Source organism: Meleagris gallopavo, chromosome 3 (assembly GCF_905368555.1).
Source record: "Meleagris gallopavo chromosome 3, MGAL_WU_HG_1.1, whole genome shotgun sequence".
NCBI classification, from domain to species: Eukaryota; Metazoa; Chordata; class Aves; order Galliformes; family Phasianidae; genus Meleagris; species Meleagris gallopavo.
The window spans coordinates 81,450,991-81,476,261 of NC_139406.1; the positions used below are offsets into that span (position 1 = coordinate 81,450,991).

General features: G+C 37.6%; 1 protein-coding gene across 7 annotated transcripts in view; it reads left to right on the forward strand.

The window, feature by feature from the left end:
- Positions 1 to 25,271, forward strand: part of COL14A1 (collagen type XIV alpha 1 chain) — a 116,901-nt gene that overhangs the window by 14,952 nt on the left and 76,678 nt on the right. For all 7 annotated transcript variants that reach the window (XM_010709269.4, XM_010709271.4, XM_010709270.4 and 4 more), the window contains exons 6-11: positions 17,424 to 17,579; positions 17,818 to 17,937; positions 18,586 to 18,750; positions 19,149 to 19,310; positions 20,757 to 20,908; positions 21,844 to 21,973. In XM_010709269.4, coding sequence (XP_010707571.1) covers positions 17,424 to 17,579; positions 17,818 to 17,937; positions 18,586 to 18,750; positions 19,149 to 19,310; positions 20,757 to 20,908; positions 21,844 to 21,973 — 885 coding nt within the window. The remainder of the gene's footprint in view (positions 1 to 17,423; positions 17,580 to 17,817; positions 17,938 to 18,585; positions 18,751 to 19,148; positions 19,311 to 20,756; positions 20,909 to 21,843; positions 21,974 to 25,271) is intronic.

Below are 25,271 nucleotides of genomic sequence, written 5' to 3' on the forward strand. Positions count from 1 at the left end.
AAAATGTCTCAGTCAATGAAGTTGACAAAAAGGAGGTTAAAAAAAAAAACAAAACAAAACAAAAAAACAAACACCAAACCCAAAACCTGCCAAGAACACCAAAACCCAATTATGCTGATTTGTACGAATCCTTGCTTGTGTTTAAACTCAATCACAGCAATATTGAAATGCAATGTACTTTTTTCCTACTGTCTGGCTATTGCATATTTCTTCCTTATGCACAGCATAATGATTCACCAAAGTGATGGAGATTCCAACTCAATGACTTCAGGGAGAATAGAGTGAGAGTCCAGGCAAAAAAGTTGTGCAGAAACAACAATGTCAGCAAAAAATGCTTAGCAGTGAATTCAGAAATGAAGCATGAGCAATAATGGTATCAAATTTTTTCTAGCTTAATGTATAAGGGCTGGTCCACCTCAAACTGAAATTGGATCATTGAATTAAAAACAAAATAAATCACAAAATGTCTCTGAAAGAAATAAAAGCAAAATGTTATGGTAAAACTGTGAAGAATAACTTGATCCTCTGCAGATGTTTGACAGGAAATGATCAGAGTGTGACCTAAAGAATTAATCACTTAAATAGACCTAAAGAATTAGACACTTAATTAGTTTCATAACATTTTGATATTATGTCTGTATTTGATGCATTTAATAGCATCTCCAATACATTCTATGGCTGAGTTATATCTTTAGTTCAAGCTAGTGATGCCATAAAAGTCAGCAGTACAAAAAAACCCTCCAACAATGGGGTAGTATGATATATTACCTGAAAATGGAGCAGTCTTTGCCCACAAAGCAAATTGAAAACAACTATTGTCCAGACTGGTATTGGTGGGACATGGTCAATGCTTCCGTTCTTGTCTTAGCTGGAAGGGTAGCAAAAGCTTATTTAACCATTTCTGCAAGTACCAGAGCCAAGTTTTGAAGTAAGAAGGTGCCTTCTTACTGAGAGATGGTTCGAAAAGATGAGACTGGATGATCTTTGCAGGCCTTACAAAGGCAAAAGTCATCATTCATTCTTCTGCCTATGAAGAATTGTCTCTCAGAATTCTCTGATGTGAATGTTAGAATAGGTTTGGCATTTTAATAGGTCATGTAATCCCAACTCAGTGTTTTGGGGCAAAACTAACGCATAGCAATAAACTTGTTAAAATGTACAGAAAGTGTGTGAACGCAGTCCATAATGTCAGTGTGTGTGTTAAGATAGCTTTACCAGTTGATCCATGTGTATCATGCTATTTTTCTGAAGGGCACCAGGGGTGCCTTAACTAATACTTAACTAATAACTTTCTTCAAGAAACTCTGTCAAGTGGTTTGTGTGGCCCATGAGAAATTTTTTCAGCAGCTCTAGTAACCCAGGTTAAAATTTTCCATGTGTTTGTCCTGACTGTTCAGATAGTTTGGAAAGATTTATTTCTTTCTTTCCTGCTCAAAGTACTGTGCTCTTATCTCAAATAAATCTGCAGTGTATATCAGTAGTGTCATCATGCCAAATTAATACACCTTTTAATTTATACATCAAATATTAACGGTATGTTTGATTTCTAGAAAGCTCCTCTGTTTCTTCTGTACAAATAATTTCAAGTGTTGAATCTTCTTCCTGTATTTCTCAGAACCTGTCAGTTTTCAGCTTAGTGATAGATTTATCACTGCTGCACACTCAGTAACATCAGAAGCCTTTTTTCTTCCTCTCTGTTGAGATAAAGTTCACGGACTCACCTTCATTCAGCATGCACTGATATTTGAGTACTTGTACCTTGGCACTTCTCCAATTCTATCATGTACAAAGCTCCTTTCTTCACAATGAAAGGGATTAATACGTTCCTTGCCTTCTCAGATGTTTTATAGTTTTTTGAAGAAATACTAGGAGTGATTCTGTAGTCACATCCCTTTAGGGAGAGAAGAATCACAGTGTTTTGACTGCATCCTGTGGCAAGTACGTGACTGTATCCTTTCAAGTGCTTTAGTTAATGCCTGTAAAGTTCTCAGACAATGATTTTAATGATAACAACAAAACACAGAGGGACAATTTTATTTTTTTCTTGCAAACTTTATTTGGGGATTTTTTTTTTTTTTCTATGAGAGTTGTTGCAGGTTAGCCTAGGCTATCTGCCAAACTCTTACTTAGTTGCTTTCTCCATGAGGGTAGTGGGAGAAGATAGGAAGAACAGAAATGAGAAAGTGTTGTGGCAGGTAGCTAAGCACTGCGTGGTCATTTGTTCCCTTCTCCCTGTCTCCCAGTGGGATGGGGAGAGAATCGAAGTGGGTGGAAAGCAGAAAAAGCAACAGAGTAAACTTGTGAGATGATATCATCACAGAATGGCCAGGGTTGGAAGGGACCTCAAGGATCATGACTCTCCAACCCCCCTGCCACAGGCAGGGCCACCAACCTCCACATTTAATATACAGGCTGCCCAGGGCCCCATCCAATCTGGCCTTGAACACCTCTAGGGACGGGGCATCCACAACCTCTCTGGGCAAAAAAATATAAAATCTGTTTAGTAGGATAGAAAAGGAAGTGTGGGTGAGAATCTATAGTAATGATAATTAGATGTATGAAAATTAAGGGATGTGCAGGCAATTGCTCACCTCCCAGTCACGAATGCCCGGCTGGACTCTAAAATCAACTTTGTCCCAGCTGAAACCAGGACAGAATGCTCATGGATTGTTTGCCAGATATCATTACAGGCAAATCAGACTAGACTTGACTTGAGGAAAAAAGTACCCCATTTATCACCAGTTAAAATAATAATTAAAAAACAAAGCAAAAAAATAACAAAACTAATTGGGGAGTAGGAAACAAAACTACAAGCATTAAAACAAATTTGCCTTCCTCTCTTTCCTGAATGTGTTTTTCATATTTTTCTTCTTCCAGTGCTGTGTAAGTAATACAAAGTGCATATAATTCCTTAAAATATATTGGCGTATGAATCTGATGTTTGGATTATAATAGCTCTTGCAGTAACATCACGCTGGTCTTTAGATGCTGATAGAAATGAGAGGTGCAGTAAATTTCAAAAACACTCGGGTTTGTTTTCTTCTTCCAATACTGCTATTGCCTTTGCAGGTAATCCTTAGCATTCACCCTGTAGCTATCAAATGGCACTGTGTTGCATAGTGTAGAAATAAAATCCAGAGAAGTGTATTAAGATGCTGTTCAGCAGAAGAGACTAATGATCTGATTTACTAATTAGTCTGTTTAGTTAATGTCAGCTGCTTCAGTATGTACTGCTAGATAGTATGAAGTCAGTGTTGTGAAGTATTTTACTTAGCTTCAGGAATGAATACTTTCTGAGATACTTTTCTGTTGGCTGTGTTTCTTAATTTACTCATTTCATCCTGGCTAGCATAACTGCAGATGTTGGTTTTAGTTTCTTTTCTATGGTATTTTTAAAAATTACTTGCTGAATTGTAGGCTACAGAACTCATTAATTATGTCTTTGTTCAACCTATAATTGGTTGTATTGACAGTGTTTCACTGTGCTTTCTGCAGGGCACTTCAGCTTTTGCATTATGAACGAGCAGAAGAAAGAAATCACGACTGTTTTGCATGGGCATATTTCCCAGTGCCATTCTGTTCTTCCTAAGCACTCTGTCATCTGTTTGTTTTATGTTAGTCTGTTTCTGCAATCTTAGGCTAAAAGTAAAGGTTATTGGAAAGTACTTTCCTCTCACTGTCAGTTTGAATTCTTTTGTCCTATTTAGTGACTGCACTAAATACTACAGTCATTCAGTACAGTCAGACAGGTTTGCCATATCTCCGTGCCTCCATATTCAACCAGCAGCAAGGCTGAGCGTGTATTCCTAGTTAAGTGTTCTCAGATGCACGAACGTGTTTGGCCACAAAGATCAGCAGACTCACTCAGGGTACACACCAACAAAAACATCAGTGGCCTCTTCCTGTTTACCTCTCTAGCTGATTGGGATGAAAGCCAACAAGTGGGAAATAAGATATGACCCCTTCAGTAACTGACTCTTGGATCCCCTTGTGTCTAATTGTGTCATGCAGATAAATACACAGGCAGACAGGTCTCTCAGTTGACTTTCACAGCAGAATCTCTCCAGGCCTAGATGTCCTAGTCTCTCTTGTAGCCTACTCCTCCAGCTGTCTCATAGAGACACACAGATATTTGGCCCAGGCTAATAATTGCTTTGATACCTGGCTCCCAAGCTGCTTTCCCTATTTCCAGGTAGTTTGCTTGATATTCATTAGACTTTATATATTGATACGTGTACCCTTGCTTCTCCTGTTTCTAACATCATGGATATGTGAGAGCTCATGAATTGTCATCCCCGCTGCAGTTGCTGACGGTGTAGATCTAACTTGCTCTGGTTGTTATCACAGGCATGTGAGCTTGTGTCAGTGACTTTAGTTGCTGGCATTCGGAGCTACACACATGTACAGAGAGTATTGTGCTTCTCATGCAGAATAATAGCTACAAAAGGAATTTAATTAGAAGATGGAACAGTGTGTGATTATTGGGCATAGGAGTTTTATCTTTTTATTTTCCTATGCTAATTCTTCTACAATTACCTTGATCTCTCCCTTTCCCAACCTTTGGTTCTTCCACTAAGCATATCACACTAAGGCTTAGACAATCTTCATTCCTGCGTGAAATGTTAGGATGACTTGGGTTGGAAAGGGCCTAAAGAATCATCAAGATCCAACCCCCCGCCACAGGCAGAGCCACCAACCTCCAGATCTGGTATTAGACCAGGCTGCCAAGGGCTCCAGCCAACCTGGTCTTGAACACCTCCAGTGATGGGGCGTCCTTCTCTGGGCAGCCTGTTCCAGCACCTCACTGCTCTCTCTGTGAAGAACTTCCCCCGAGATCTAATCTAAACCTTCCCTCTTTGAGTTTAAAACCATTCCCCCTTCTTCTATCACTACCTACCCAAGTAAAAAGTTGATTCCCTTCCTCTTTAAATACTGGAAAGCTGCACTGAGGTCTCCTCACAGCCTTCTCTTCTCCATGCTGAACAAGCCCAGCTCCCTCAGCCTGTCTTTGTAGAGGAGGTGCTCCAGCCCTCTGATCATCTTCATGGCCCTCCTCTGAACCTTCTCTAACAGCTTCACATTTTTCCTGTATTGGGGGCCCCAAACCTAGACACAGTACTCTGGATAGGGCATCTCACAATAAATCTTATCCTCTGAGTGGTAGCCCTATCAGTCTGTAAAGTGGGAATCTTTCCTTTGACTCAGCATTACAGATGTCACTCCTGGAGCCTGAGCAAATATATGCCTTCTGATGGACTTGGGAGTAATCCTGTTGTTTTTTTTTTAAGAGTTTTATTCAGGTTCTCTCAACTGTCATTGTTCCTCTGTGCTCCTTTGTGTACAAAGGCAAGCATTTTATCGTATAACCTAATATAATGTAGGTTTGCTTGTATTTTAGCAACTGCATTATGTACCTCCCTCTGAAGCTGGATTGGGTGCCTATACCAAGACAGCAGAAAATACGGGTTTATTGTATGAGAGTGAATTAAAACTCCAGAACAACCACAGCAAATGGAGGAAAGGCACTTGCATTTTTTCACTGCACTATTACTTATGAGTTGTATTTCTTGAATTTGTTGTTTAATGTAGATGACTTCTTTTCTGTCTTTTCATTTTTTTTTTATTTTTTTTTTCCTGCAATCTTACAGTCTGCGAGGTGATTTTTATTTTTTTTTTGGTGATTCTAGGATTAATACTATGGCAGAATTTTGTTTAAAATGCAGTCTCCCACTCTGGATTTAACTGTTTTGCAGGTACCATTTATTAGCTCATGTTTGATATTTCTTTACAGGTCTCAAAATATATTAATTTAATATTAGACCATGTCTGATGAGCTACAGTCAGAACAATACAGAAAAAAACATGATTTTTTTGGAGGTTTTTTATTCCTTGATGTGCCATGTGGATGTTGACCTCCTTTATGTTAGAGCAGATAGCAGACCCAGAGCTGTGCTGGGAGGTGCTATTTTTCAGTTTTGAATGCTTACTCTAATATCTAGCGCCATGGAGTAAGTACAAGACCTGCTTGTTTTAGCGTATGCTATGATATTAAAGGCAATATTAACTTAAAAATGAATTTATCATCCCTGTTTCTTTGTGGTGTGGCCTCAGATCCCCGTGTGTCCCTTGAGAAGACTGGGGAGTGCTTGGATCATGCTGTAACGTACTTAAAGCATTCTGGACCGCCACAAAACCTTGGCAAGCATGTATAATTATGCTTCCCTCAACATACTCTTCTGACTACTCTATGATGGCTCAGCCCTAGGGAAAATTTATAGATCCATTTTGGTTTCAGACTCTCTCACTTTTATACTTGGCTGCTTTCTGAGGCTTTTTTTCTATCTAACGGAGAATCTGTGTTACGTTTATCTCAGCTGCCACTAGTGAAAGCAGCACCTGATCATCAGACTTTGCCAGTAAGCTTCTCACTTGAATCCAGGTGTGTCAGTGGTTTCCTGACGTAGTACTAAAATTTCTCCAATTTCTAAAGGAAGCCTATAAACAGGAGGTAAGCCAACACTTTGAAGGGGTAGATAATGCTAGGATAGGGGGAAACAGTTTTAAGTTGAAGGAGGGAAGATTTAGGTTGGATATCAGGGGGAAGTTCTTTCCTATGAGAGAGGTGAGGTGCTGGAACAGGCTGCCCAGATTGGTTGTGGATGCCTCGTCTTTAGAGGTGTTCAAGATCAGCCTGGTCTACTATTAAATGTGGAGGTTGGTAGCCCTGCCTGTCGCAGGGGGGTTGGAGCTTGATGATCCTTGGGGTGCCTTCCAACCCAAGCCATTTTATGATTCTCTGTCTGGAATCCATTTAGAACTTGCCCAGCAGATGTATCTGCAGGCCCCCAACCATACTATGTAAATGAGGCATGGCTTCTTTTTTGATAGTGATTGTTTTTCACCCGTGCTGTGCAAGAGATGACTTCTTCCTCAACTTCAGATGATGCAAATATCTGCTTAAAAATAGGACATGAAGAAGACTTAGCTGAATACATCTTTGACATACGAATTTAGGATATCCCATCCAAGCCAGGTGTAACTTGATGAGAAGTGTTTGTCAAGTTTCTATGCCAGTCTATAAACCTGTGAACCACCATAGAGAGCTTTGTACATTGGGAACTCCTTGCTAGCTACTGGATGACTTCCAGGAGGACTCTGTTGCAAGGAAACTCTTGAATAAACTCCCTCATTGTTTGGAAAGTTTAGCTCATTGTGTTTTGGATGATCAGTGCTTATTCCAAGAGTTCATCCTATGAATTTCTCTGGGGTGGACATAGCTAAACCTTTGAATCTTTTGACTACTTGCAACTTGGATTTCCTTTTTTTCGATGGCAGTGTTTTTATGGATTTGGCCACGATCCTTCGGCACACTCCTGTTTCCTGCCTCCCACAACTGGAAAACCTGATAGGATGAGTCAATACTGAGATGAACAGAGCTCTTAAATGCTTTCTCTTTGCCATCCTTCTTAGATTTTGAGAAAACCAAACGTGCTACTACATTTACAGATTTTAGTAATATATGTTTCCCACAGTTGTGAGACTCTTCTCCAGTATCAGATAAATAGAATCAGGGCACTTATCAGACCTTGTCTGTCATTTTGAGTACAGTACCCTGGATGACTTTGCCCAGGCCATTCTATGATTCTATGGTTACTGTCTTGACAGAACCCAGACTCCAAGGTCCATTGAATGTGTGATTGTAGCCGTGCATGCAGCATCAGGTTCTGTAACACCATCATCATTATGGCCACAAGAACCTTTAAAAATAGGCTTAGAAGAGGAAGAAGAACGGAGAGTTGTGTTGCCCATAATCCATTGTAATGATTGTCATTCTATGCTATTTCTGCATATTGGAAGTCTGTATGAATTATGTTTCTATTAGCACAGGTTTCTTTTGGCCACTTGGAAGGAAAGGTATGAAAGAGGGCAATTTTTATTTCTCTTCACGTCAAGGAGAAAGAGTATGCTAGTGACCCTGAGATATGGCACCTTTCAACATCTTTATAAAGAGGTAAATGGCCATGAGTTTGCCTGTAAGTGTGTTGCAGTCAACTGAATAAGAGAGAAGTATGTTCTTGAGAAAAACCAAGACGCTAGCTGGAGATTCAAAGGTTTGTTTAGGAAAGAAAAGCTTGGTATTAGAAGGTGTGGTCAGTTTCTGTTCTTCACCTAGGATTCTGCTTAACTCACGGCTTCTTGTCCTAGCTCTGTTGCTTTTCTTCTGTTGGCGTGTTATGATCAGATACATGTTTATTGTTGTGTATTACCTCTCATACAATGTTCCACACCAGTCAGAAGCTGAAGATTGGGCAGACTGCCTTTCTGTTATTTACAGTCTCCCTCTTCAGAAACTCTCTTTGAACACACCTGCTTTATGAAAAATAGACACAATGATGATAGATGTCTACAGAACCTGTAGCTCAGGAAAAAAAAAAAAAAAAGTGCAATTTATAGCTCTCTTTCTACTCAACCAGTGTAGGTAAAAACAACCTTTCAGCTTTGTCATGAAACGATCCAGCTCCTAATATCAGTGTGTTCAGTTTGTAACCCTTGAATTACACAATCTTAGGTTAATACCCCTTAGTTTATAAGCTGTGTATCCTCATATGTTAGCACAGGAAGGACTTCTTGGTGAGTCTGAACTATTTCCAATTGAACACCCTCCCCCAGCCCCATGTGGGCTCTTTGGGGTTTTCTGGTAGTTTTTCTCAAGGTACTGATTTCTTTGTGTAATCAATTCTTACCTGAAATGGGAGATTGCTCTCATACTTGAATGACTGATTAATAGAAGCCCAGGTGAGTGAACAGTCATTCTTTTCAGATTGCTTTTCAGCTCTTCAGGTTATTAGCTGTTGAGCATCCATCCAGTTGTCAGAGTGCGCTGGCATGGTTTGATTCTGCTGGCAGCAAGAGACTGTTACCTTAAGTCAGATTCAGAGTCTGTGTTGACATGTTTCATTACTTAAATACTTTCATTGCTACTGTGCAGAGACACTCCTTAACAGTTCTTAATCATGTGGCAGCATGAATTCTTTTTACTTCCATTTGAAGTCTGTAGGCTTGCTTGTGACTATGTGCGTTCTAGGTGAATACCTCTGTACAGCATAAATGTTGATTTTCTTTCAAAGAAGACTCTACCTCCTCTTTGCAACGGAACCTACATAGTAGTGCATTTAAAATTTGTGTGTCACTCTTGGAAGGGTGAGCCAAAAAAAGCAATGGTGAGGTGGTAAAAGATTGCAACAGCACCTTCTGCTGTATTAATAAACACCGAGGTGGAAGACTGAGACTCTTGTAAAGAAGCTATAATAATAAAAGACTGATGCATCAACACATTAATCTGTCACAAAGCAGCATTGTTTTGTGCTCTTGGCAACAGCACATGAGATTAAGACTAACATTTGGTATCTGTTCTCTGGGACTGTGCTCTTTGAGATGGCCTCCTCGTGAATGCAGCTAGAAGGTACTAAGTCTTTCACTTTTGTGCTGTTTTGCTGTACAAGTTCCTTTTAAGGGATGCTCCTTACGCTTTGAGAGGGAAGTCTTGTTCCACAGTTTGTCTCATTCATCTGATACTAACACTGTTGATAAACATTAGGCAGGAACTTGTAGTGAGGAGGGGTGAGTTCAGGGTCATTTCCACCGTCACTACTTATTGTAAAGGTCTTTGTGCTCATTCTGGACCTGTCAACTCTGATTCTGGCTTTGTTATCAGCACCTTTTGCCTGGTGCCCTGTATGCTTAGTAAGCCTTGGTGTTAAGCTACATCTCTTGGTATGAAAACTGTTCTCTAGTTGCTGAAACAGAATTTATTCACATGGCAGAGTAGTCCTTGTTTTCCCTCTCATAGGTATTCTCTCTGGTCTTGCCTGTCTGGTTATTGGTACTGACTGTACTTGTCTGTCAGCACATAATGAGGGAATCCTTTTTCCTTATCCAGCTGCTGGGTTTTGTATGTGTCTGTTTGGCTCATTATTCTCCAATGAATGGATCTGTGGTATTCTCATACCTTGCTCTCCTGGAATCCTTGATCAAGCCAGTGCTCCTCTGGAGTGCAACCTTAATGTCTGAGCATATTAGGTTACCTTGTATGCAGGAAGTTAGCAGAAGGAGGTCTACTGAGTGGTGCAAGCAGTTATTTCAGGAGCAAATGTTAGCTTCAGGGGGTCTTTGGGATTGACTTGTTTATGTAGTACTAAAAATTTCTTGTCTTTTGCACTGATCTTTCATAAGAATGATGAAGGGAGTAAAGCTGTAAATTTCGTGCATAGGATGGTAGCTCCTTGGAAAAGAATAAATTGGCTGTAGCCTGTAAAATATCACCCGTATCTCATCACTCCTGTCCCAGCCTCCAGCGTCTCTCAGACTCAACATTCAAGTTTAGCTCAATGCCCAGGGGGCAGACAGGTGGTGTCAAACTATGGCAGATGTTTCTGCCTTAAGTTTCGTAATGTTTAGTGTTTCTTTGTGCTGTTAAGAAGTAGCAATAAGCATCGGTTGGAAGCAATGATAATGTATCTGTCAGAGCTTGGTTGAGTTACTTTTGTGACTTAGGTAGGGCAGTTCTGCTTCCCCCTGTCTTAAAAAAAGGAGAATGACGCTCTGAAGCTCGTGTTTTGTCTCAACCAAATGGGAGATCCTTTGCAAGCCTAATATTAATATTAATATTGTATTAATCTGAGAATGGAAAACAGATGGGTGGTGAGAAACCCTAAAATTTATGGAATAGAATGTAATTATGTCTTTATGATGCAGTGATTAATGGGGGGAAAGAAAGAACAACTGAACAATTATTTATTGAATATTGAACAACTGTTGTGTTGGGAAAAAAAGTGAAAGAGATCCTTTATTGAGCTCCATAAAACTACTTGAATAACTATGAAATTTTAATTGTTGCCTTCACCCTGCTTTTCAGACTTCAAACACTAAGGTGATTTAAGTATTTATGTGCATATTGAAGAACAAACATAGTTTTAGATAAGGGCCAGGAGTTTCATTTTGATTACAGCCAAGTAATCTCTTTTCTACTACTTTACTTGTAACATTAAAGCTGTATTTTATTTACAAGCTCAACAGTAGACCAGCTCTCTATCGTGGTTTAGAGGAATTAACACACACAACTTAATTAATATTCAGGATTTCTGAGTACTAATTTTGTCTGCAGTCCCCTGATTAACTACCCTCTAGATAGGCAGAGAAAATGGTCTCAAAGATTTTATAATGCACTAAATCAAATGGAAAAAATAACCCTTAAATAAGAGAGTATTTGCTACATAGGAATGTGGATAACATAATAATAGAAATGCATCATTCTCTGTCTTAAAAAGTCATTAAAGTCATTTAAAACATTAATGCAGTCAGGTGCAGAACTGAGAGCAAACAGGTATTCTGTATTCTGCAGAATAGTTTCTTTAGTTTCATCTACTTTTGTAGGAGGGTTTGTGGAACATCCTCAGAGTAAATGATTGTGACTAAGTGGTCATAGCATCTTGTCATGTTGAACTTCAGTTTCAGGAAAGATTTCAGCAGTATGCTTTGTTCTGTATTGCTGTTGCCTCGTTGAAAGAGTTCTTAAAATAAATACATTGAACTCAGTTTAAATGCAGAGTGGTTTTAACATATTTTTTCTTTCTATGTACACAGAAAAAGGGAGTTTGTTGCTGGTATTTGGAAAGTGCTTCTGTGCTATCAATCAACAGTGATCTGTCAGCAAACATTAGTGTTTTGTTTCATAGTTATTCTTCACATTTATTCTGTCCCTCAAGTAAATTGGAAAGCCAGGGTGTAGGAAGAAAGTTCTAAGGCTTTGTAGGACGAAATCCTTGAACTTTTCAATAAGCTGGGGCTTGCTGCAGAAGTACAGCTGTTACTCAGTGTGTATGGACAGATGCATAGAAAAGAGAAGTATGACAGTCGAGAATTATTACTACTAAATGGAGACGAACATATTAATGTGTTTTATCATTTACTGCTAGTTAGTTTTGTGGCTTTATATTCAAAAGGTATACTTTCAATAAGAACATTTGTTTATGGCTGTGTGCTTCATGAAAGAAGCAAAATACTGTTAAGTATACACAGCCAAATGTGCATAAAATTTTCTAAGCATGATTAGACAACAGATTCAGGAAATGCTAATGTTGAAACTCTCCAAAATAACAAAACTGTGGGGCTTCCAATTTGGCTATAGACGTGTTCTAGAACAGAACATGGTGCATGGGAAAGGGCTGGCTGCTTTATTTTTTTGGGGATTTTTTTAGGGAGCAGAGATGAGCTTCTAACCTCATTGGGCTGCTCTTTCAACCTAATAATGTTCCAGCATTTGAGCCTTTCAAATTCAAGCCATGTTTGGATCTAGTTCAAAGAAAAGCAGCTATGTTGTATTCATTTGTCTGGTCCATAGCCTGACATATGGGATCTGTTAAACTGAGGTCTAAGTGCAATGATGATATCACCAGCACAGTGCAATAATATCAGTGTCAGAAGCGTGAACCAGTGAGCTGCTGCATTTTGGAACCGAATGCTGTCTTGAATCCCTCTATTTTTTAACCCTTTTCAAGAAAAAAAAAAAAAAAAAAGAAGTAATAATTAATTAATGTAGAATTATATTGCCCTTTTCCTCACTTGTGCTTCTGCTTGTTGGCCATTGTAGAGGACTGACTTTTCTTTGTTGGTCATGCTTTATTCACAAGGTATTTTTTACTTACTTCTATCAGTATCTTGGCTTTTGCTCTTTGTTACCTCATGAAGGAGTCTCCCCATCATACCTTGTTATTATTGACCTCCGCTTGAACTTTCTTCCTTTACATTATTTGACTTTTCCACTGTGACAAGGAATAAGAAAGGAAAAGAAGTATTGCAGACTCGGAAAGAATTATAGTCTTAACTTGTCCTAGCAGAAGTGTGTGTTTTGGCTCTTGAAAATGAGAACAGTTTCATACCAAAGGGAGGAAAAATATCAAATGTGTTTCTGCAAAATATATCATAGCTACATGCAAATGGAACTGGTTCTTCTAAGGCACTGAATCGCCCTGTGTGGCAGTGCCTGTATTTGCTGCTTCTCCCTTTGTTTTTCAAAGAACTTTCAAAGATTAGTAATATTAACTCCAAGCATCAAAGAGCCACTATGACCTAAAATCATCATTTTTCTACTTGTTTCTGATTAAGGCTTTTTGTTTTTTGACATTGCTTGTAAACTCATGGAATGCACGTATGAAAAAGATAATAATAGCAGGTTGAATAGCCATGGAGGGGTAGTTGGTAGTTGTTTTCAGAAGCTTGCAGACCCTGCTTTGTTCCATGTATCCTCACTACTGTCAGAACCCTTCCTAGTCAAACTCTGTACTCCATTTCCTTCATGGGATGTCTCAGGGGTCACATTTTGTAGACTCCAGTAACTCTCCATTTTTTCAGAAGGATCAAGCTGGATAACTTTCTCAGCATTGCCATCATTGGCTTCAATGGAAGCCAAATTCTGACATGAGTCTTGGTAGTGCAATTAGAACTTAAACAGTGGAATTGCAGGCAAGTGAGTCATCTTTAATGTCTGGAGCCTTGAGGGATCAAAGGAAGGAAACTTTATTTGGTAGATGCAAAATTATTTCAATGATGGCTATTCTTTGAAACATTTCCTTGAAACAAAGGCAGTTAAATTCATTTTTTCTAATGATGATGACATGACTGTGGGCAATACTGAAGAAGGTTTTGTGCAAATAACTTGTCTGAGCACACAAGCCTTGCAGTTCTGAGCTGGTGTCTTTAAAGGTGAAATGCTAAGCCTCTTAAAGTTTTTCCCTTCATTCTTGAGGAAGTGAGCAGATTGAGCTCCTTCCTCTTCAGTGAACTGCTTGACAGAATGGTAAGTTCCTTTTGCCAAGTAATATCAGGAAGACTGTAAATTTGTTATAGAAGGATAGGGAATTTGTTACTTTCTCCTTGAGAAACTCCCCCAGCTGATGCACTGGAGATAGTTGCTATTGTAAAATAGAGAAGCCTGCCTTCTGACTTCTGGTTGTGTCATTTCCATCATTTTCCCTAATTGAAAAATTGCAGGCTCTATTACTGTTTGGTGTGGATTGCCATACTTGAAGTAGAACTAGAAAAATGCTGTCTGTGTAAGATTAGGAGACGTACAGGATCAGGTAACAGGTCACCTCCCTACTGTCCTGCTCTTGGAACTGGTGTTCTACTAGTTTTCTTAATAAGTGGGTGAAAGGGAAATGAATAACACAACCTGATCACAATGACGATGTTTGGAGTGCACTGAAGCACAGGGTTTTGAGATAATTTTTATATGAAATTATATGCTTTCATCCTTGTTCAAGAGATGTCTTTGAGGAAAATTGCCTGTTAAAGTTATGTTCTGGTATTTGAAAGGTTCATAATTATCCTCAAACACTATAAGAATCCATAACTATGTATGGTTGTATAAAAAGATTATTGGAAAAAGACTTTTGCTGGAACTGGTAATGGAAACTGGCTGTTCTCAGTGGGGTGTATAAATTAGCCGCTACACTGTGTGTCTTTTAGAATAACTTTATAAGCTAGGATGATATGTGGTGTTTTTATTCCTATCAGGTTATGAAAATTTCTGACAGGATGTTATTCTATTTAATATCTCACTGTTGTTTATTCCATTTTAGGGATCTTTCTACAGTTCTTTTAAGTACAACAAGGAGAAAACATAAGCAAATAGTGGGTGTACAGAAGTAACAAAACCTAAATGTTTTATGCAGAAAAGATTCAACAAGTATCTCCTATCTACGAAGAACGAATCATATTTTCACATTGCAGTACAATCTTGGATCAAACCACACATGCTAACAAAAAATAATTGAATGATGCTATTTACACTGATCTGATGATGTGGAAATAAAACATTGAAAGGAATGCGGTTATTGTTTTCTTTATTCTTCGATCTTTGCTGCACTGAATGGATTTACTACAACCAGTAAAGAGTTCTGTTCACAAATCTGTAACAGCAGTATTAAACTTTGCATGCAAAACTGGTTGATAAGAAAATAATACAGCTTGGGCTACTAACTGGGTTTCACAGTTAGCATAAAATCATAGGAATTTTGAAGGGTTATGCAGCCACACAAATCCTGCTATCCTCACTGAGCTATACAATTCAACTGCTGGGATCATACTGAAAAGATACATCTGTGCTGCAGTGCAGCTGCTTGGATGTGCGTCAGGGGCTCATTCTTACTGGTGCTGAGTAGCATTTTACTTTGCCAGTAGTTATTTGAAGCTTTAGAAGCTAGTCAGGGCCAGTACAAGAATGGCATAATTGAACTTTATGGCCAATGGAGAGAAATACTTCAAGTAAGGCAGGCTCATTAAGAGGAAGTTTATTTGGCAAGGATATTTAAAACACAGATTTTGCCATGACCAGTAAGTTCCAATTAAATCACAAAAAGGCAGATCTCAGTCCCACTGAAATCAATGGGAGTTTTCCTGTTGTCTTCAGTGATAGAAAGATTTGGACCTCCTTTGGATTTATCTTCCAATTTAAGATTTTTCTGATGCTTACTAAATCTCCCCCAGTGTTTACATTTTAAAATGTGTTGCCAGTTCAAATAGCGTTGTCTTGTACTGTAAAAACTAAAATAAAATATTTATTTTGGCATCTTTGTAAGTGGAATTTTTGTCATGCGTTTAGAACTCATTCTACACTGCTAACTGCACGTAGGAAATGTTCCTTTCTTGTTTAAAGACATTTTCAGTACATGTTTAAGACATTAACTGTAACTGTATGGATTGTGATTCCCATTAAGTGAATTTACACTACAGAAAGTATCTAACTCTTAATAATTAGCAATTTGTAAGTCCTTCTGCACATCAGATTATTTTTGCCTATGAGATTATTGCTTTGCTTTTAATAATAAGATTGTCATTAATAATATGATATTGAAATGTTGGGTTGCTAGCTGTGTGATTAATTCTCTCTTTAACAGGAGCTCCTCATGAGTTAATGCTATGCACCTTTTTGATAATTTCTCACTGAATAATTTTTTTTATTTGCAGAGCATCTGCTGTCAAGATCAGCTTGTTTCTAATAATTCTGTTCTCAATTGATCATTGCTGTCAGTACCACCCTATATGTTAGCATCCTTTGTCAACCAATTTATGTAATAGGCGCTGATGACAGAAGTTGAGATGCAGCTTACTTCACTAGTCAGCATGGTTTTTGTTGTTGTTTTTTCTTTCTGTGTATTATCATGCATGATATCTCTTATGGCAAGCTTGACTTTGGCTTTTCTTCTTCCGTCCTTATTCTGTAGTCAGTCTTGTAGGTGGTTTGCTGTTTTTATATTTCAAACATAAGCTCTGGTTTGACATACCTGTGTAACATCATTCATACGTTTTTCCTCCTTCCACTTCAACCTTACTTTCAGCAACCTTACTGTTACAGTAATGCAGCCACTTCTGTGGGTTTTGGCTGTTCTGTCTGAGATTATGGAAAACATTCCTCACACACTTCCATGGTATGCATTCCAGTTCTTTTCTTTCCAGTTGTTTTCCCTAACTGAATATGGTAACATTTTCTTAGGCTTCTCAATTTGTTAACAATTCATTTCTCTAACAGCTGCCTTATTAATCTTGCAGTTTATGTATAAACTCTGATCCCATTTCCTCAGATTTCTCCATTGGTTAGCTAAACCATAGAGACTGTTAATAGCATCTCTACTGATTTTCATCAGGTCTTTTCTTTTGATTTTTTTATTGTCTTTTTGTTTACATTTTCATACATCCATAAGAGGCATCAGATTAATCATTATGTGGTACTAGTTCATATAGAGTTTGTGAATTTGTATTCAAAGTTATTGTATTTTACTTTTGCTGTATTGAATGCATCCTCCTTCAGTTTAATACAGCTTATTCAATTGGCCTTCATTTTTACTCTAGACTCCAGGGGTGAGATTTACTTAAGTTTAAAGTCTCTAATGACAGCTAAAGAAGTTTTCTTCAGAGTGGTTGAGATGAACTATGCAAATACCAGATTTTCTATACTGACTATGAAAGGAGTCTAGATAACTCCTTGGAGCTCTCTGCATTGTCCAAACTTAAAATTAAGTGTCAGAAATTCTATACGGTGTGTATATTCTTGTGAATGAAAATGAACAACTGGTTTGGTTGCATTATATGACAGTTATCTTTCTCTTTCTGAAGTACTGCATTTTCAGAAGCAGCATTTCTTTCTTGTAGATCTCCAAAGAGTAATTTTGAACAGCTGAATCAATAATGGCTGAACTATTCTATTATGGAACTTAGGACAGATACGTTTAGTGACTTTGCTTTTTTCTCACTTTGCCCCTGGAAGACAACTTAGTAGTCTAACTGAGAAGAAGAATGTATAAAACTCTGTAATTACAGTTTTATTATTTAATTAAAGATTTTGTTTTCATCTTAATGATTTACAGGAAACCTGTTTACCTGTAAAACTCCAGCTATTGCAGATATTGTGATTCTAGTAGATGGTTCCTGGAGTATTGGCCGATTCAATTTCAGACTTGTTCGACTGTTCCTAGAAAATCTCGTTTCTGCTTTCAATGTGGGATCTGAGAAAACAAGAGTAGGTAAGGTATCATGCTTTTTCATGATATTTAATTACCTTAGCACTTGAAAAGAAAGATTTTGAAAGTGAAAGGAGTTGCCATTAAGAACAACATTATACTACTGTTTTTTTTTTTAGCATCAAGCAATACAATTTTCCTGTTACAGTTGCAAGCTATTAGTAACCACATATGTATAGTACAGATAATTGAAAAAAATTGCTTTATTTCTTAATGCAGCACTTTTCTTTTGGTACATCAGGTCTTGCACAGTACAGTGGTGATCCCCGAATTGAATGGCATTTGAATGCCTATGGCACAAAAGACGCTGTATTGGATGCAGTCCGTAATCTACCATATAAAGGAGGGAATACACTAACAGGTACAGTATATGTTTTAACTTCAGCACTTTATTAAAATAAAAAAAAGTCCAGCTGCACAAACTGAGAAGTTTTAGATCTTTCTATAAAATGGATGTTTGTTTTGCAGCATGCTAATGGCTTCATCCAATGTCTGTTTAGTATTTCTGAAGTGCTTATCTTACTGGCTCCACTTCTTTCTAGTCAAGAAAAGGTCTCATAAAACAAAATATACATGAACTATTTGTGGGCGAAGTGAAATCTGCTACCTGTGAAGAAGAAAGTGCAAAATTTATTCATAAAGTTCTTGCACAAAGTTTTGTTCTGAGAAGGAAAGAATGCTGCTTTAATATCTGACAACTGGCAATAGTAACTATTCATATGTTTAGCTGGGGCTTCTAGATTTCTATTGACCTTATTGTAGTAGAGCACTAAAGCCCCAGAAGACACTCAATGTTGGATAAATGGAGACCTATCTACCTAGGATAAATACAGTTTCAATACAACTCCAGTATCATCAACAAAGCTGTTTCACTAAATAAGCTATTCTTTCATACTCATTCTTCATAGAAAGGTTTCTCAGGATCTGTAAACTGAGTGGAGATATAAACATTGTGATCTGAGGAAAAAAAATGGATATTTTTCTACCCTAAAATGTTTCTTTTTTTCAGGTCTTGCATTAACTTACATTTTGGAAAACAGTTTTAAGCCTGAAGCTGGTGCAAGGCCCGGGGTATCTAAAATCGGTATATTGATCACTGATGGGAAATCCCAAGATGATGTTATCCCTCCTGCTAAAAACCTACGGGATGCAGGCATTGAGCTGTTTGCTATCGGTGTGTATTCTGCCACATCTATATATAGTGTGCCATTAAACTTCGGTGTATTTGTATCTGTTATCCTGTATATTAAGTAAGTGCTATTTTATATCTATATCCAGTCAGTATAATCATTAATTTAAATCTTCTTTAGTATGTTTCCCAGCACATTACAACTGTAACTGGAATTTACTGGGATACATTCATTGAACACTATCAAGAGACAGTTGGGAAAATGCCAGATATGCTGGCAGACTTCAACATTTTGAAGTAATATCTTAACAATTAAGTTGTAGTTGGTTATTAAAACAAATAGAAATAACTGGATTTTATTAATTTTTTATGAGTTTCTATCAAGGCAAGATGTTTTTCTTTTGTGTTTCAAATATTCTCTTTGTTTTTGTTTTCAATGAAAGGTGTGAAGAATGCAGATATAAATGAACTCAAAGAAATTGCTTCTGAACCTGACAGTACACATGTTTACAACGTTGCTGACTTCAACTTCATGAATACTATTGTTGAAGGTCTTACCAGAACAGTGTGTTCACGAGTAGAGGAACAGGAAAAGGAAATCAAAGGTGAATAAGAATTAATCTAACTTGGTATCAACTTCCAGCTACAAATCCTTTTCTGAATATCTGCAGTTCTAAGCTGGCTTTGGGCATTTGAGTCAAGCTGTATATTCCTTTGCTCACAAGAAGGTAAATTGTCAGGGAAGTTATCTTCCCAGCTATGTTTTATGCTTGTTTTGATATCTTTGCTCTTTGGCTCTTTGATTGTGCTAAACACTATAATATTCTGTAGTAAACAAGCAAACAAAAACAACAACAACAACAAAACCCAAACCCATTCATTCTGCTATATTTATCTCCAAGTACTGAGCAGGAGGAAAAAAGTAATAATACACAGCTTTGGAGGTGAATTGCTTTAACAGCTGTGCATGGAATTATTGCATCTGTGCTGTTCTTTCCATCTCTTAAATTGCTATTTTTGTTGCCTAAGTTTTTGAAATTTGCAGGTTTTAAGATTGCTTTGTACCTTCCTGATAGTCGTTTTTCTTACTCATTTAGTACATTTCTCAAATATATTTTAGAGTGTAAGAAAAGGTGGTGGTGGATAACACTGTTCCTATATTAAAAAGAAAAAAAAAGCCTCTCCAATTTCAATATTTTTTGCTTTTCTGAATGAAAGAAATGTTTATGAGAAAATGCTGGAATTTATCAGAGTAACAGTCCTATCTGAGAAAATTCTTTCTCTATGGCTTCAGTGGAATTTGCTCATATTGCTTGGTTTGTGATTCTGTGATATCACAGAAATGCTGAATAATTTTTCAATAAGCTTCTAACATTTATCAGTATGGAAAATTGTCTTTACCACACTACCTAATTCAGTCAAAAATGTATATTAGTGTGGTTTCACTCTGTTTTTCAGTTTTGGTTCAACTTGAGACTGGAAGAAAATATTAGTGCTGTCTTGTGAAGGGAACGAGCAGTAAATTGAGAAAATGAGAGGGAAATGATGGAAAAAGCATGAATAGATGACATCTTTGTGGAGAGAAATGATTGCTGGAGAAGATGGCCATTCAGTATATCTTTTGAGTGTGCTGACAGCCAGCATATCAGTTTCTGACCTGCAGAAGAACACAGGAGATCACAGCTGTTTATGTACATGGATGTTTTTCATAACTGGGAGGAAGACACTTGGGGAGGGAAAAAAAAAAAACAGAAAAGAGGCTTGAACGTGTGGTAGGAGGAAGGACAGGAAGGCTTAGTTTTGTGTTTTTTCCTATTTCATAAAGAGCTTTTTGCAATATCAGAGAGCCTTAGTTCTACTAGGAACTCCATGTGCAGCGTTCATTATTATTATTGGCTGTTTGTTTCCATTGCAACTTACCTAAATAAATGCACAGTAGCCAACCGTTAGATTTACCGATGAGGAGAGATCTTTGCAGCTTCAGTAAATCCAGCAAACCAAATAATTATTTTGCAGAGGAGAATAAGAAATTTCTGTTGTCTGTAACCTAGGAACAATTGCTGCTTCACTTGGAGCTCCCACAGATTTGGTCACGTCTGATATAACAGCTAGAGGATTCCGTGTTAGCTGGACTCATGCTCCAGGCAAAGTGGAAAAATACAGAGTTGTGTATTATCCCACTCGAGGAGGACAACCTGAAGAGGTAAGAGGACACAAGCTTCCCAGAAGGTTTTAATAGGAAGAACTAACCCGACAGAAAATCCATGGCCTGATTTAAACCTACCACAAGATTGCCTGTATGGGCTTTGAGGCATACTATAAATCTGGTCATGTATGATGAGGCTGAAGGTCAGTGGCTATGTTGCATTTCTGTCATGTATTATAAAGTAAATGTGTTATAAATGTGTGAGCACTTTTGAGGGGAGGGGTGAATTGTGCCTTCAGTAAGGTGCCTATATTTTTATTTGCACATATAGATATTTGAAACAAACTGTAGCAACTTCCCCTGTGCTATTCTGTTTGCAAAAACAGAAGTATGAGGTGATGGTAAGCCGGATTTTGGGTTCTAAGTACAAATAATTCAGAAAAGGAAGAAAACATGGGTCTACATTTTGGAATGTCTACATTTAATCAATGAAAATGTACTGAGATGCTTATTTACATAGGAATTAGAGGCATTCTGGAGGTGGGCAAAAAATGCAGTAGAACAAGATTTTGGCTTTGGCTGACACCTCACGAAAGTAAACGGAAACATAGAAAAAGAAAAGGATTTTGCTAAGGATATATTTAATCACTTTTTTCGTTAGAAAGATTGGATTTAGCATGGGCATGCATCAGTCAACTGGTAGTACAGTGTTTATGTATGTAGTACTAAAGGAATATTTCTGATAATGTTGTAATTTCGTTAAAAAGTGACCAATACACAAAGTTAAACTGCATTGCATACAATCATCTAAGCAGCATCTTTATTCTGAATGACTACTTCCATCAGCTAAACATTTGAATTATACACATACTTTTTTCAGATGCCTCACTGTACACAAAGGTAGCAAAAGCAAATTCATTATATGAATTGGATTCGATAGCTATACAGTTAATTTGCCATATGCATATTTAGTTGAACTTTCTTCTAAACAGGTTGTGGTAGATGGAAGTTTATCAACAGCAGTTTTGAAAAACCTGATGTCTTTAACTGAATACCAGATAGCTGTATTTGCAATATACTCAAATGCTGCTAGTGAGGGCCTCCGTGGAACTGAAACTACACGTGAGTATCCTAATCATGTTTGCTACGGGTTTGACTGTCTGTACTTAATCATACTATGTAAACATTAGTCTTTGTGAAGAAGAGCTAGAGAAGGGAGTCTTTTTAAGTTTAGCTCCTTTTAATGCATTTGTTTTAAATTAATTTGTTTGAATTAATTCTGGGCTAAGTTCCTAGTCCGAATGCTCTGCAGATCTTTAAACACTGAGCATAGTTTTATTTATCTCTGGGCTGAACTTTGAAGTCAGTTGTATTGAACACTAAGTTAGAACACTCCTAAGTTTTGGCTGTGGGAACCAAGCTTTAAAAACAAGGTTCGTAGCTGAAAATTATCTTATGAGAGGATTATTTGGTGGGACCAGACATAACTGCATGTGATTCCCATATTTGAAGGTAACATCTGTATGTTACTTTCTCAATGATTCCGTTGATTTTCTATCAGCATAGGTTTATGAAGGGGAGATCATGTTTGACCTCCTGAAGTTCAAAAAAGGCAAGTGCAAAGTTCTGCCATTGGGCATGCATAAACCCAGGCACCAGTAGCTTGGTAGAGAAGGACCTGATTGTCTTTGTCAACAACAAATGAGGCATGAGCCAGCAATGCACCCTTACAGAAGTGCCTCCAGGCTGTGCTAGGCAGAGCTTTGCCAGCTAGCGATCCTTCCCCTCAGCTCAGTACTGGTGAGGCCACATGTGGAATGCTATGTCCAGTGCTGGACTCTCCAGTAAATGAGAGATGGGGAGTTACTGAAGTAAGTCTAGCAAATGACCGCAAAGGGGATGAAGTGATTGAAGCATCTTCCATAAGATGAGAGGCTCAGCCAGCCATGGCTGTTCAGCCTGGATATTAGAAGACTCAGGGGAAATCCTAGGAATGTGTAAAAATCCCTGTTGGAAAGGAATGAAGAAGAAAAAGCCAGACTTTTCTCAGTGGTGCCCACTGACAGGACAAGAGTCAATGGGCACAAATTAAAAAAACATTGAAAGAAACAAAAGAACAAAAGAAAGCACTGCTTTACTGTCATGTCAAATGCTGGATGAAGTTGTCCAGAGACTGTGGTGTCTACATCTGTGAAGATATTTAAAACCCAACTGGATGTGGTCGTCAGCAATGTGCTGTAGCTGAGCCTGAGAGAACAGAGAAACTATACTAAATGGTCTCAAGGGATATCTTCCATCCTCAATAATTCTTTGATTCCCTGTAAAATCTAATCTTGCCATTTTGAAAGTAACATAAAAATGGATCACATAAAATTATCTGAGATTTGCATTTTTGTCTCAATCAGAATTTTATCTCCAGCTGTATTTTACCCCATAATACAGTGTTAGGAATTGTTTAATTTATCGAAGCAGAGACATTTACTGAGCTAACAGGGTCATTTCCTATTGCACCTGGTATTTCTTTGAAGTCACTTAGTCAAGTTCTGACTGAGCCCAGCCCTGCTGACTTTGAGATCTGATCAGATCATGCCCCAAGGTCATGTAGCATCAAGAACCATTTTGATAGTGGGTTAGAAGTAGTAGTTTGACATGTGCAAGTATTAATCATTTCAGATGATAGAAATCACGCAGTTTAAATGTTTGTTTTTTTTTCTCTATCCTGATAGAGAACTACCAAAATTATGGTTTGCCTTCTTGCCTTTGTGTGAGAAACTGACAGGTTAAAATTGGCTACTCATATGAAGACTAGCCCACTTGCTATAGAGAAGAATAAAAATGAGTCATAGGTGTGTGAAATGTATATAGCCGCACAAAATATGCATAATGCTACTACTTAATATTTAAAAGTGACTTAAGAGACATTTCTAGCTAGAAATAAATATGAAATGCAATCACATTTTAATTTGTTACAAATATATTCTTATCTGTTCTAATTTATTCCAGTTGTTTTTCACTATACCTGTGGTTTAGTTTATCTCCAGAGCTTTATGAGGATAACCTAGAAACTGTCTAAGATGCAAATTGTCATTCTCTAATTGTTTATATTTCAGATTCTGAGTACTTTAGCTGAAAATTCCAGCAGAAAACACCCCTTGTTTAATTTCCAGTCACTGTTAATTATTATTTTAATGACTATTTATATTATAATATTACGATTATAATGCTGTTTGTATTATTAGAGTATCTAGGAGTTCCTGTTAAGACCATGAGTTATAAAGAGAATACCTCTCTTGGAGATACGTACAATCAAAATAAGCAGTAATACAGGTGGTAGTTGCTGTTTGTATGACTGTAGCAATCTGAACAGGAATTAGACAATGTGCTGGAAAGCACCTTCAGAATGCTTTATTATTTTCTTTCTATAGCATATCAGAGATCTGAGTAGACATCTAAGGAATGAAACTGAAGTAAATTAGAAAATGTTTGTGGGTAGTTTCTTCTTATAATGAAATGTAGAAATATAGAATATGAGGTGGAGGTAGACTTTAAGAGTCTAAGTATCAACAGCAGGTAGTCTGAAAAGTTTGGTAGTGAAGGTAGGTAACCTGAAAGTGGAAACCTAAAGAAATGCCTGAGCTGAACCTTTGTCCAAGTTTACCAACAAACTGTGTGAACAGCCACAATGCAGAAAAAAGGATGACACTGGTGTATGTTGTGTGCAGGAAAATATGCTCTCTGTTAGAGCTTGTTGAACATAATCTAATAGGTGTACACCTCTCAGAAGATGTAAAACAGACAGGCTACAATTTTTCTTTACACAAGGAGATTGAACTATTAGAATTGTAATGAGAATTATTTGCTGAATACGTGTTTGCATACCAGATTTCTCAGAAAAATGCAAGGTAGATTTTTCTGGAACCTTAACATGCAATTCCTTGTAGACTCTTTGAGTTTCTAGTGGAAAGGAGTAATATCAATTACCAATTGTCTTCTTTACCTGTCAAACCCTTTAATTCATTTCAGGGACTATTTTCAGTGTTTATGTTCCAAAGAAGCAGATGAAGTTCTCTTGTATCTATCCAATGAGGGGAAGAAAAGGAGGACAGTCAGAGAAAGGCTACCCTAAAAAGTTACAGATATACAAAGAAATAATCAGGGACATGGTTTAGCGCTGTGCTGCTTTACCACTGTCATAAATCCACAAATAAATCTCATAATAATGTTTGAATTTCACTCAGCCTGCTTAGTCATACTCACTAGTTTAGCATTCACCAAGAGTTGTGATGGATGATTTTGTTTGTCTTATGTGATCCCACTGACATAGACCTGGGAGTCAGTTAGTACTCTCCAGGATTTAAGCACATAGCAGCTTGTGGTCATCATATTTTGCTGTGTGCAATTTACTCATTCAGGGTTTCCT